Source organism: Coregonus clupeaformis, chromosome 40, assembly GCF_020615455.1.
Source record: "Coregonus clupeaformis isolate EN_2021a chromosome 40, ASM2061545v1, whole genome shotgun sequence".
Classification (NCBI taxonomy): Eukaryota; Metazoa; Chordata; class Actinopteri; order Salmoniformes; family Salmonidae; genus Coregonus; species Coregonus clupeaformis.
In genome coordinates, this window is record NC_059231.1 from 27149602 (window position 1) to 27163987 (window position 14386).

The following is a 14386-nucleotide window of genomic DNA, read 5'->3' on the forward strand; positions in this document are numbered from 1 at the left end:
TCCCAAGAGCGAGGCAAAACGGTGTGTGGGTGCTGAGCTGGAGGACTCCGCAGTGGGCATAGGTTCATCGGCTGGTTTCCCACACTGCCAGGAGATATGTCCCATCTCCCCACACCGGTAACACTGTCGAGTTTCCCCCTCCTGGTGTACTCTTCTTGGACCCGCCTGGTTTCTGGCTCCCCCTGGAGCCGGGATAAGTCCTGACGTGGCTGGGTTCGAGACCTTGGGGTCCTTTGGACGGGTTCTTCCCATTTGTGGTGGGGCCGCACTCCTGGGGTCTTTTCGGGAAGCATTCAGCATCTCCGCTGTGGCCTGGTACTTTTCCACAGCTTCCACGGTCAGATCAGCCGTGGTCAAGGCCTGTTGACTGATGAACCGTTTTGCCTCATAAGGCAGGGGCGCGTAGGTAACGATCCACCACAACGGCCTCCACCACCGCCGCTGCTGTATTCCTCTGCGGATCCAGCCATTTCCTTGCGATTCGGACAAGTTCATGCATCTGCGCCCGAGGAGGTTGGTCTGGTTGGAAGGTCCAACTGTGAAAGCGCTTGGGCCATACCAAACTTTGTGAGTCCATATCTGCTGAGGATCTCAGACTTCAGGGCATCATAGTCAGTAACCTGGTCAGGGCCCAGGTCCCGGACAGCATTCAGCGATTCCCCGGTTAGGAAGGGGGGCTAACAGACCAACCCACTGTTGCTTGGGCCAGGCTTCCCTAGTGGCCGTGGCCTCAAATGCATGCAGGTATGCCTCAATGTCATCGGTAGCTCCCATCTTAGATATAAAGTCACTTGCCTTTATTGGGCGGGTATTTTGGACCACCCTCTGTCTGTGCAACTGCAATTCCTCTGCCTTCAGAAGGTTGGCTTTCTTTTGCTCCTCCAAGAGAGCCACGTTTGCTTGCATCTGGGCTTGCTGGCCAGCAACAAGGGCTTTCAATATGTCCTCCATTTCAGTCGGCGGGGAGCCTACGGCCAACTTGGAAAACTGGGTGATCAAACCTTCAGTATCCTCCTCTGACATGCACTATTAACGCTTGAGCGTGCCTGTATTCTCCACCATCTGTGATGTCACGAGAGGCTACACAGCTTTCAGCGGGATTGCTCAAGTAGTGCAAGGAGACCAGGTTCAACCAAAACAAGGATTTTATTAAAGGTCTTGGGAAACTAACGAAAGTATAACACAATACTGTTCTCTGGTGGCTCTTAAGGGTTAACAGTTCAGGGATGTCTCTTCCACATCCAAAATCATAACTCTCCCTCGCTCAAATAACTTTTCCCCAGTCTTACTGTCTTCCACGTTGCAGCTAGTGGCCAACCCAGCAAAACGTCCTTCCAAATGTCCCACACGTATTTCCACAGGTGCATATATCCAAAGGTGAGTATTTCCCAAAGGTAAGTATCTCCAAATCCTTATATTCCTCATGGAAGTGGACGTGCCGCACTCTTGTCCTCCAGAGAGCCCAGCTTGGAGACCGTGTCTCTTCCCTTCAACAAACCTTCAGCTCATCAGCTCCTGATTGGTTTCAGCTGCGCGGGAAGATTGGCCATAGAGGGTTGGAGTTCCCGACCATACCAGCAGATGGAGCCATAGCTGTCTGGGTTTGCAGCCATCTCAGGGGGATGTAACGTCCCTCCAGGACACAGCCTCTCGTGACATCACACTGTGATAAAAGAAAACTGAGGATGGATCAGCAACATTGTTCACTGAACAAAAATATAAATGCAACAAGCAACAATTTCAAAGATTTTACTGAGTTACAGTTCATACAGTGGAGAAAAAAAGTATTTAGTCAGCCACCAATTATGCAAGTTCTCTCACTTAAAAAGATGAGAGAGGCCTGTAATTTTCATCATAGGTACACGTCAACTATGACAGACAAATTGAGGAAAAAAAATTCCAGATATTCACATTGTAGGATTTTTAATGAATTTATTTGCAAATTATGGTGGAAAATAAGTATTTGGTCACCTACAAACAAGCAAGATTTCTGGCTCTCACAGACCTGTAACTTATTCTTTAAGAGGCTCCTCTGTCCTCCACTTGTTACCTGTATTAATGGCACCTGTTTGAACTTGTTATCAGTATAAAAGACACCTGTCCACAACCTCAAACAGTCACACTCCAAACTCCACTATGACCAAGTCCAAAGAGCTGTCAAAGGACACCAGAAACAAAATTGTAGACCTGCACCAGGCTGGGAAGACTGAGTCTGCAATAGGTAAGCAGCTTGGTTTGAAGAAATCAACTGTGGGAGCAATTATTAGGAAATGGAAGACATACAAGACCACTGATAATCTCCCTCGATCTGGGGCTCTACGCAAGATCTCACCCCGTAGGGTCAAAATGATCACAAGAACGGTGAGCAAAAATCCCAGAACCACACGGGGGGACCTAGTGAATGACCTGCAGAGAGCTGGGACCAAAGTAACAAAGCCTACCATCAGTAACACACTACGCCGCCAGGGACTCAAATCCTGCAGTGCTAGACGTGTCCCCCTGCTTAAGCCAGTACATGTCCAGGCCCGTCTGAAGTTTGCTAGTGCATTTGGATGATCCAGAAGAGGATTGGGAGAATGTCATATGGTCAGATGAAACCAAAATATAACTTTTTGGTAAAAACTCAACTCGTCGTGTTTGGAGGACAAAGAATGCTGAGTTGCATCCAAAGAACACCATACCTACTGTGAAGCATGGGGGTGGAAACATCATGCTTTGGGGCTGTTTTTCTACAAAGGGACCAGGACGACTGATCCGTGTAAAGGAAAGAATGAATGGGGCCATGTATCATGAGATTTTGAGTGAAAACCTCCTTCCCTCAGCAAGGGCATTGAAGATGAAACGTGGCTGGGTCTTTCAGCATGACAATGATCCAAAACACACCGCCGGGCAACGAAGGAGTGGCTTCGTAAGAAGCATTTCAATGTCCTGGAGTGGCCTAGCCAGTCTCCAGATCTCAACCCCATAGAAAATATTTGGGGGGAGTTGAAAGTCCGTGTTGCCCAGCGACAGCCCCAAAACATCACTGCTCTAGAGGAGATCTGCATGGAGGAATGGGCCAAAATACCAGCAACAGTGTGTGAAAACCTTGTGAAGACTTACAGAAAACGTTTGACCCGTGTCATTTCCAACAAAGGGTATATAACAAAGTATTGAGAAACTTTTGTTATTGACCAAATACTTATTTTCCACCATAATTTGCAAATAAATTCATAAAAAATCCTACAATGTGATTTTCTGGAGAAAAAAAATCTCATTTTGTCTGTCATAGTTGACGTGTACCTATGATGAAAATTACAGGCCTCTCATCTTTTTAAGTGGGAGAACTTGCACAATTGGTGGCTGACTAAATACTTTTTTCCCCCACAGTATAAAGAAATCAGTCAATTGAAATACATTTGTTAGGCCCTAATCTATGGATTTCACATGACTGGGAATACAGATATGCATCTGTTGGTTACAGACACCTTAACAAAAAAAGGTAAGGGCGTGGATCAGAAAACCAGTCAGTATCTGGTGTGACCACCATTTGCCTCATGCAGCGCAACATCTCCTTCGCATAGAATTGATCAGGCTGTTGATTGTGGCCTGTGGAATGTTGTCCAACACCTCTTCAATGGCTGTGCGAAGTTGCTGGATTTTGGCGGGAACTGGAACACACCATCGTACATGTCAATCCAGAGCATCCCAAACATGCTCAATGGGTGAAATGTCTGGTGAGTATGCAGGCCTTGGAAAACTGGGACATTCTCAGCTTCAAGGAATTGAGTACAGATCCTCGCGACATGGGACTGTGCATTATCATGCTGAAACATGAGGTGATAGTGGTGGATGAATGGCACGACAATTGGCCTCAGGATCTCATCGCGGTATTTCTGTGCATTCAAATTGCATCATGTTATGGGTATGCTTGTAATCATTAAGGACTGGGGAGTTTTTTTTGGGGGGGATAAAAAATAAACGGACTGGATGTAAGCACAGGCAAAGGAGGAAAACCTTGTTCAGTCTGCTTTCCACCAGACACTGGTAGAGGAATTCACCTTTCAGCAGGACAATAACTTAAAACACCATGCCAAATCTACATTGGAGTTGCTTAGCCCCGTGTAGCTCAGTTGGTAGAGCATGGCGTTTGCAACGCCAGGGTTGTGGGTTCTTTTCCCACGGGGGGCCAGTATGAAAATGTATGCACTCACTAACTGCAAGTCGCTCTGGATAAGAGCGTCTGCTAAATGACTAAAATGTAAATGTCTTACCAAAACAGTGAATGTTCCGGAGTGGCCGAGTTACAGTTTTGACTTAAATCTGCTTGAAAATCTATGGCAAGACCTGAAAATAGTTGTTTAGCAATGATCAACAACCAATTTGAAAGAGCTTGACAAATTTAGAAAATAATAAAATTGGCAAATGTTGCATAATCCAGGTGTGCAAAGCTCTTAGAGATTTACCCAGAGACTCACAGCCGTAATCGCTGCCAAAAAGTGATTCCAACATGTATTGACTCAGGGGGTTGAATACTTATCTAATAAAGATATTAGCATTTTATTTTTCATTAATGTTTTACAAATGTTAGAATTTTTTCAGAGTATTTTGTGTAGATCATTGACAAAAAAAATTACAAATCCATTTTAATCCCACGTTGTAACAACAAAATGTGGAAAAAGTCAAGGGGTGTGAATACTTTCTGAAGGCACTGTCTGTCTACCCAGACCTTGGCCAAAAATAGTTGTTTTGTAGTTTATTTGAAAGCAGTCAAATGTAAGATGGTCAACTACAGCCAATTATTTCCTTGATATTAAATAACTAATTGTATTTTAATATAGGAAAATTATTTGAAAACATAAAACAAATATTTTACAAAATTCTACCTTAAACATTTGATGAAGAACCAAAACTAAACCAGTGAGTTTAATTAGACAAAAAAATATATGATAATTAAGCCATGGTTTAGAGGGCTTTCAGATCTTAGTAAATAAAAGATTGTCTGGAACCACTTTTGCAGTTTCAAAACATCTAACAAATTCATTTTCAGAATGAATTAAACCAATTTCTAAAGTTAACAGTAACACTTTACATTAAATACACACTATGGAAGTTTAGTTGCTTATCGTTTTAGTTGATGAATAGTATTGTTTAGTGGAACAAGACAGTTACTATTCCTCGTTTAATAAAAACAATTATGCTCAACTCCATTGCTATGGAATTAAAATAAACAAATTATATAACAATGTTAATAAAATGTTAATCAAGTTATTACATTGTCATTAGAGAGGCATAGGTGAAAATTGTAAACAAAATATGAATATTAAGTATCAAAGTAAGGGAATATCCAAACCTGCCTTGTTGAAATTGACGACAACCAAGGTACGGGTATAGGTGGGAAATAATGTTATTTTGTATTCTGATTAAACTATCCCTTTAAAGTTGGTATGGTTTGTGTTTGAAACGAGACAACACTTCATTTGTACGTATGTGTAGTTCAAGGAGTAAATCTCATTGGTTGGTTTGATAATCTACTAGTTAATCTAATATTAGTTGAAGGTGGCCAATCTAAATGTTTTTGAAAAGTAGTCACTTTGTGCAATCTCTATTCAAATATTTGTAGTCACCTCTAAATGGTAAACTTTTTTCAAAAACATATGTTACTTTTACAAAGCATATTTGACACAGTTATCCCAGGTCTGCTGTTTACAGTAGTAAAACAGAGAAAAGTAGTAACAACTAAAAAGTAGTAGTAGTAGAAAAACAATAGAGTAGACTTGAAATCATCAGTAAAAAATTAATAATACCTTTTTTTTTTTTATACTACAGATCTTCACTTTTCCCCATTATATGACTTATGATCAGGTCTATGTGCGCACCGACTACTACCAGTGTGCAGGTTTCTTCCTTATTTTATCATGAGGGTTGTATACCTGAACATTCAGTCGCTGATTTGTTATGCTGTGCACAAAGAAGGTAAAGCACTCCTCCCACACAGGGTCTTTGGATGCAAACACCACCTATAGGAGGGACAGGGGAATGACAATAAACAGGGTGCAGAATAGAATGTCCTCGACTCATCATGTCCTCTCCTCCCCGTCCTCCCCTCGCCTCCTTTTGAAAACGTCAGAGGGAAGCGAGGAGAGGAAATGTGGAAACAAATGCGCTTGTAAGAAATTACTCTCCTTCTCCACTAGTGCGTCATCAGGCAAATTACGTTTACAGGAGTGGAATCCCAAAATACACTGAGTGTACAAAACCTGTTCTTTCCATGACATAGCTTTCACCTGGATTCACCTGGTCCGTCTATGATCCCTTATTGATGTCACCTGTTAAAATCCACTTTAAATCAGTGTAGATGAAGGGGAGGAGACAGGTTAAAGAAGGTTTTTAAGCCTTGAGACAATTAAGACATGGATTGTCTATGTATGCCATTCAGAGGGTGAATGGCAAGACAAAATATTTAAGTGCCTTTGAACGGGGTATGGTAGTAGGAGCCAGGCGCACTGGTTTGAGTGTCAAGAACTGCAACACTGCTGGGTTTTTCATGCTCAACAGTTTCCTCTGTGTATCAAGAATGTTCCACCACGCAAAAGACATCCAGGAAACTTGATACAACTGTGGGAAGCATTGGAGTAAACATGGGCCAGCCCTGATGAATTGAGGCTGTTCTGAGGGCAAAAAGGGGTGCAACTCAATATTAGGAAGGTGTTCCTAATGTTTTGTACACTCATTGTACATGTGTAAAGTGGTACAAATAAATGTAGCTAGCTGCGCTATACATTTTATAGATAAAATAATAAGTAATGCACTGTTTTTTAAGATGTGCAAGGTTTTCTCCTCTGAGAAAACAGCTGTTTCAAAGGGGATGTGGCTGATTTCAAAACTCTTCCGTGGTAGGCCACACCTTAGCATCCTCTGCCGGAGGAGGCAATCAAGGAGAAGAGGAAACTCCTCTGTTCACCTACTAATGATTTGACACTCCTACATATGGTGACCACTTATCGGTTTCCGGGTCACGGAGGAGAGGAGGAGTCGAGGAGAGAACGGATTGTTACCCATTGAGAAAAGGCCAAAGAAAACACCTGTGAATGGAGTTGCAAAATCCCAGTAAGTTTCCCAAAATTCCAAGTTTTCCCAGAAAACCCAGGTCTGAAGATTCCTGGAATCAGGATAGGAGAAGCAAGAGATTCTGAGTCCTTCAATCAGGATTTCTGGAATACTTGGGAAGTTTAGGAACTTAACCGGGTATTTTAGGGGCCCTACCTGTAAGATACAAGTAACTGCCAAAATAAACAAAACACCAACATAAATTGTCTTAATAGGGCGTTGGACCACCATGAGCCAGAACTGCTTCAATGCACCTTGGCATTCAATTCTACAAGTGTCTGGAACTCTATTGGAGGGATGAAACACCATTCTTCCTTGAGAAATTCCATAATTGTGTTAATGGTGGTGGAAACGCTGTCTCAGGCACCGCTCCAGAATCTCCCATAAGTGTTCAATTGGGTTGAGATCTGGGGACTGAGACGGCCATGACATATGGTTTACATCGTTTTCATGCTCATCAAACCATTCAGTGACCACTCGTGCCATGTGGATTGTCATCCAATGGGGACATAGGCATGGTAGTCCAGCATTTTTATATATGACCCTAAGCATGATGGGATGTTAATTGCTTAATTAACTCAGGAACCACACCTGTGTGGAAGCACCTGCTTTCAATATACTTTGTATCCCTAATTTATTAAAGTATTTCCATTATTTTGGCAGTTACCTGTATATAGAATGGTTAACGGCAGATACAGTATGTTGAATGATGCAATGGATATAAACTTAGATCAGTGGGGGATATACTATATTTAATTAATAAAAGTCACATCCACCTTGCATGACTGTCCCTACAATGAAGTAGCATACAGTATTAACATACCTTGCTTTTCTGATTCTGTTCATCAATGGAGAACTCCACATAAGAGTTTGGATTGTTGTGTCTTCTTGTGAACTATAGATTAAAAGAACATTAACATTTATACAAAAGAGGTTCAGAGATGACTGTTAGAGTGAGTGAGTCCGTGCATGAGTGTGTGTGTGTGTGTATACAGTGAGCTCCAAAACTATTTATTGTTTTGGCTCTGTACTCCAGCACTTTGGAATCGAAATGATACAAATGATTCCGCTCCAGCCATGACCACGAGCCCGTCCTCCCAAATTAAGGTGCCACCAACCTCCTGTGTTCTAAACACTGCTACCATGATTACAGATAATCCTGAGTGAATCATGAATAAATTATGAGTGAGAAACTTAGACGCACAAATCTCATACCACGAAGACATGCTAACCTCTCACTATTACGATTACATTTTTTTGGGGGGAATGATATTTGTGCATCTCTAACTTTCATAATCATTCACGATTAATTCAGGATTATCTGTAATCATGGTAGCATCCACATGAATGTAGAAGTGTTTAGAAACATATTCGATTCTTATTTACAACACAAGTGACTCCAAAATGACACAATATATTATTTACCATTAATTTCTATTGGGCACAAAATAATAACTTTTGACTACTTTAATATGCATACTGTACAGTATACAGTGGGGGGAAAAAGTATTTAGTCAGCCACCAATTGTGCAAGTTCTCCCACTTAAAAATATGAGAGAGGCCTGTAATTTTCATCATAGGCACACGTCAACTATGACAGACAAAATGAGATTTTTTTCCAGAAAATCACATTGTAGGATTTTTAATGAATTTATTTGCAAATTATGGTGGAAAATAAGTATTTGGTCAATAACAAAAGTTTCTCAATACTTTGTTATATACTCTTTGTTGGCAATGACACAGGTCAAACGTTTTCTGTAAGTCTTCACAAGGTTTTCACACACTGTTGCTGGTATTTTGGCCCATTCCTCCATGCAGATCTCCTCTAGAGCAGTGATGTTTTGGGGCTGTCGCTGGGCAACACAGACTTTCAACTCCCTCCAAATGTTTTCTATGGGGTTGAGATCTGGAGACTGGCTAGGCCACTCCAGGACCTTGAAATGCTTCTTACGAAGCCACTCCTTCATTGCCCGGGCGGTGTGTTTGGGATCATTGTCCTGCTGAAAGACCCAGCCACGTTTCATCTTCAATGCCCTTGCTGATGGAAGGAGGTTTTCACTCAAAATCTCACGATACATGGCCCCATTCATTCTTTCCTTTACACGGATCAGTCGTCCTGGTCCCTTTGCAGAAAAACAGCCCCAAAGCATGATGTTTCCACCCCCATGCTTCACAGTAGGTATGGTGTTCTTTGGATGCAACTCAGCATTCTTTGTCCTCCAAACACGACAAGTTGAGTTTTTACCAAAAAGTTATATTTTGATTTCATCTGACCATATGACATTCTCCCAATCCTCTTCTGGATCATCCAAATGCACTCTAGCAAACTTCAGACGGGCCTGGACATGTACTGGCTTAAGCAGGGGGACACGTCTTGCACTGCAGGATTTGAGTCCCTGGCGTCGTAGTGTGTTACTGATGGTAGGCTTTGTTACTTTGGTCCCAGCTCTCTGCAGGTCATTCACTAGGTCCCCCCGTGTGGTTCTGGGATTTTTGCTCACCGTTCTTGTGATCATTTTGACCCCACGGGGTGAGATCTTGCGTGGAGCCCCAGATCGAGGGAGATTATCAGTGGTCTTGTATGTCTTCCATTTCCTAATAATTGCTCCCACAGTTGATTTCTTCAAACCAAGCTGCTTACCTATTGCAGATTCAGTCTTCCCAGCCTGATGCAGGTCTACAATGTTGTTTCTGGTGTCCTTTGACAGCTCTTTGGTCTTGGTCATAGTGGAGTTTGGAGTGTGACTGTTTGAGGTTGTGGACAGGTGTATTTTATACTGATAACAAGTTCAAACAGGTGCCATTAATACAGGTAACGAGTGGAGGACAGAGGAGCCTCTTAAATAAGAAGTTACAGGTCTGTGAGAGCCAGAAATCTTGCTTGTTTGTAGGTGACCAAATACTTATTTTCCACCATAATTTGCAAAGAAATTCATTACAAATCCTACAATGGGATTTTCTGGATTTTTTCCCCATTTTGTCTGTCATAGTTGACGTGTACCTATGATGGAAATTACAGGCCTCTCTCATCTTTTTAAGTGGGAGAACTTGCACAATTGGTGGCTGACTAAATACTTTTTTTCCCCACTGTAAGTATAATATAAGTATAAGGTCCCGTGTAGCTCAGTTGGTAGAGCATGGCATTTGCAACACCAGGGTTGTGGTTTCGATTCCCACGGTGGGCCAGTATGAAAAATGTATGCACTCACTAACTGTAAGTCGCTCTGGATAAAAGTGTCTGCTAAATGACTAAAATGTAAAATAAGTGAATTTGTCCCAATACTTTTGGTCCCCTATAATGGTGGGACTATGTACAAAAAGTGCAGTTCACCGGATTTGAATGAAAATAGCCTCAAATTAAAGCTGACAGTCTGCACTTTAACCTCAATCATTGTATCATTTCAAATCCAAAGTGCTGGAGTACAGAACCAAAACACTGTCCCAATAATTTCAGAGCTCACTGTATATTTCAATTAACCTGAATAATATTCACTTCATTACTTAGAACCTGTACTTGTCCAACTCCAAATCAGAGATTTGAATGTCAGGAACACTCAGCGGAAAAACAAGAGATTTCACAAAAGTTAGGTAAACAAGGTAAACAAGCTTCAGCCAGGTCTGACAAGTCTGGTTTATGAGTGGCGGAGAACTCTGGAATGTTCTAGTTTGCCTTCAGGCAGCTCCCGTATAGGCTGCCTTGAGTCGGCATTCCACTCAAATAAGAATAATATGAGTAAGGCTCACCTGAGTAAACAGAGGAATGCATCAGCTCATACTAGAAAGAGAGATGCCATCTGCACTTCAGAGAAGGGGTGCTCTATGTGCATATACACATACAGTGGGGAAAAAAAGTATTTAGTCAGCCAACAATTGTGCAAGTTCTCCCACTTAAAAAGATGAGAGAGGCCTGTAATTTTCATCATAGGTACACGTCAACTATGACAGACAAATTGAGGAAAAAAAATCCAGAAAATCACATTGTAGGATTTTTTATGAATTTATTTGCAAATTATGGTGGAAAATAAGTATTTGGTCACCTACAAACAAGCAAGATTTCTGGCTCTCACAGACCTGTAACTTCTTCTTTAAGAGGCTCCCCTGTCCTCCACTCATTACCTGTATTAATGGCACCTGTTTGAACTTGTTATCAGTATAAAAGACACCTGTCCACAACCTCAAACAGTCACACTCCAAACTCCACTATGGCCAAGTTCAAAGAGCTGTCAAAGGACACCAGAAACAAAATTGTAGACCTGCACCAGGCTGGGAAGACTGAATCTGCAATAGGTAAGCAGCTTGGTTTGAAGAAATCAACTGTGGGAGCAATTATTAGGAAATGGAAGACATACAAGACCACTGATAATCTCCCTCGATCTGGGGCTCCACGCAAGATCTCACCCCGTGGGGTCAAAATGATCACAAGAACAGTGACAAAAATCCCAGAACCACACGGGGGGACCTAGTGAATGACCTGCAGAGAGCTGGGACCAAAGTAACAAAGCCTACCATCAGTAACACACTACGCCGCCAGGGACTCAAATCCTGCAGTGGGAGACGTGTCCCCCTGCTTAAGCCAGTACATGTCCAGGCCCGTCTGAAGTTTGCTAGAGTGGATTTGGATGATCCAGAAGAGGATTGGGAGAATGTCATATGGTCAGATGAAACCAAAATATAAATTTTTGGTAAAAACTCAACTTGTCGTGTTTGGAGGACAAAGAATGCTGAGTTGCATCCAAAGAACATCATAACTACTGTGAAGCATGGGGGTGGAAACATCATGCTTTGGGGCTGTTTTTCTGCAAAGGGACCAGGACGACTGATCCGTGTAAAGGAAAGAATGAATGGGGCCATGTATCGTGAGATTTTGAGTGAAAACCTCCTTCCATCAGCAAGGGCATTGAAGATGAACTTCTTTCAGCATGACAATGATCCCAAACACACCGCCCGGGCAACGAAGGAGTGGCTTCGTAAGAAGCATTTCAAGGTCCTGGAGTGGCCTAGCCAGTCTCCAGATCTCAACCCCATAGAAAATCTTTGGAGGGAGTTGAAAGTCCGTGTTGCCCAGCGACAGCCCCAAAACATCACTGCTCTAGAGGAGATCTGCATGGAGGAATGGGCCAAAATACCAGCAACAGTGTGTGAAAACCTTGTGAAGACTTACAGAAAACATTTGACCTGTGTCATTGCCAACAAAGGGTATATAACAAAGTATTGAGAAACTTTTGTTATTGACCAAATACTTATTTTCCACCATAATTTGCAAATAAATTCATTAAAAATCCTACAATGTGATTTTCTGGATTTTTTTTCTCATTTTGTCTGTCATAGTTGACGTGTACCTATGATGAAAATTACAGGCCTCTCTAATCTATTTAAGTGGGAGAACTTGCACAATTGGTGGCTGACTAAATACTTTTTTTCCCCACTGTACACTAGCTGCTAGCCATATCTCAGACTGGCCAATAAAAAGAAAAGATTAAGATGGGCAGTCTGAGATATGGCTTTTTCTTTGCAACTCTGCCTAGAAGGTCAGCATCCCGGAGTCGCCTCTTCACTGTTGACGTTGAGACTGGTGTTTTGCGGGTACTATTTAATGAAGCTGCCAGTTGAGGACCTGTGAGGCGCCTGTTTCTCAAACTAGACACTCTAATGTATTTGTCCTCTTGCTCAATTGTGCACCGGGGCCTCCCACTCCTCTTTCTATTCTGGTTAGAGCCCGTTTGCGCTGTTCTGTGAAGGGAGCAGTACAAAGCATTGTACGAGATATTCAGTTTCTTGGCAATTTCTCGCATAGAATAGCCTTCATTTCTCAGAACAAGAATAGACTGACGAGTTTCAGAAGAAAGTTATTTGTTTCTGGCCATTTTGAGTCTGTAATCGAACCCACAAATGCTGATAATCCAGATACTCAACTAGTCTCAAGAAGGCCAAATGTATTGCTTCTTTAATCAGCACAACAGTTTTCAGCTGTGCCAACATAATTGTAAAAGGGTTTTCTAATGATCAATTAGCCTTTTAAAATGATAAACTTGGATTAGCAAACACAACGTGACATTGGAACACAGGACTGATGGTTGCTGATAATGGGCCTCTGTATGCCTATGTAGATATTCCATTAAAAATCAGCCATTTCCAGCTACAATAGCAATTTACAACATTAACAATGTCTACACTGTATTTCTGATCAATTTGATGTTATTTTAAATGGACAAAAAACAAGGATATACTTTCGAAAACAAGGATATTTCTTTTGAACGGTAGTGTATGTTATATATATATACACACACAGTTGAAGTTGGAAGGTTACATACACCTTAGCCAAATACATTTAAACTCAGTTTTTCACAATTCCTGACATTTAATCCTAGTAAAAATTCCCTGTCTTAGGTCAGTTAGGATCACCACTTTATTTTAAGAATATAGAGAGACTGATTTCTTTCAGCTTTTATTTCTTTCATCACATTCCCAGTGGGTCAGAAGTGTACATACTCTCAATTAGTATTTGGTAGCATAGCCTTTAAATTGTTTAACTTGGGTCAAACATTTCGGGTAGCCTTCCACAAGCTTCCCACAATAAGTTGGGTGAATTTTGGCCCATTCCTCCTGACAAAGCTGGTGTAACTGAGTCAGGTTTGTAGGCCATCTTGCTCGCACACGTTTTTTCAGTTCTGCTTGGGGTCATTATCCATTTGGAAGACCCATTTGCGACCAAGCTTTAACTTCCTGACTGATGTCTTGAGATGTTGCTTCAATATATCCACATAATTTTCCTTCCTCATGATGCCATCTATTTTGTGAAGTGCACCAGTCCCTCCTGCAGCAAAGCACCCCCACAGCATGATGCTGCCACCCCCGTGCTTCACGGTTGGGATGGTGTTCTTCGGCTTACAAGCACCCCTTTTTCCTCCAAACATAACCATGGTAATTATGGCCAAACAGTTATATTTTTGTTTCATCAGACCAGAGGACATTTCTCCAAAAAGTACGATCTTTGTCCCCATGTGCAGTTGCAAACTGTAGTCTGGCTTTTTTATGGCTGTTTTGGAGCAGTGGCTTCTTCCTTGCTGAGCGGCCTTTCAGGTTATGTCGATATAGGTCTAGTTTTACTGTGGATATAGATACTTTTGTACCGGTTTCCTCCAGCATCTTCACAAGGTCCTTTGCTGTTGTTCTGGGATTGATTTGCACCAAAGTACGTTCATCTCTAGGAGACAGAACACGTCTCCTTCCTGAGCAGGATGATGGCTGTGTGGTCCCATGGTGTTTATACTTGCGTACTATTGTTTGTACAGATGAA

The 14386-nt window shown here is 41.9% G+C and overlaps 1 protein-coding gene across 1 annotated transcript in view; it reads right to left on the minus strand.

The window, feature by feature from the left end:
• The window catches only part of esyt3 (extended synaptotagmin-like protein 3), a 60162-nt gene that overhangs the window by 19927 nt on the left and 25849 nt on the right, over positions 1-14386 (minus strand). Inside the window, exons 15-16 of the mRNA XM_041863424.2 lie at positions 7913-7984; positions 5913-5999 (exon numbers count right to left, since the gene is read on the minus strand). Of these exons, the coding sequence (XP_041719358.2) occupies positions 5913-5999; positions 7913-7984 (159 nt within the window). The remainder of the gene's footprint in view (positions 1-5912; positions 6000-7912; positions 7985-14386) is intronic.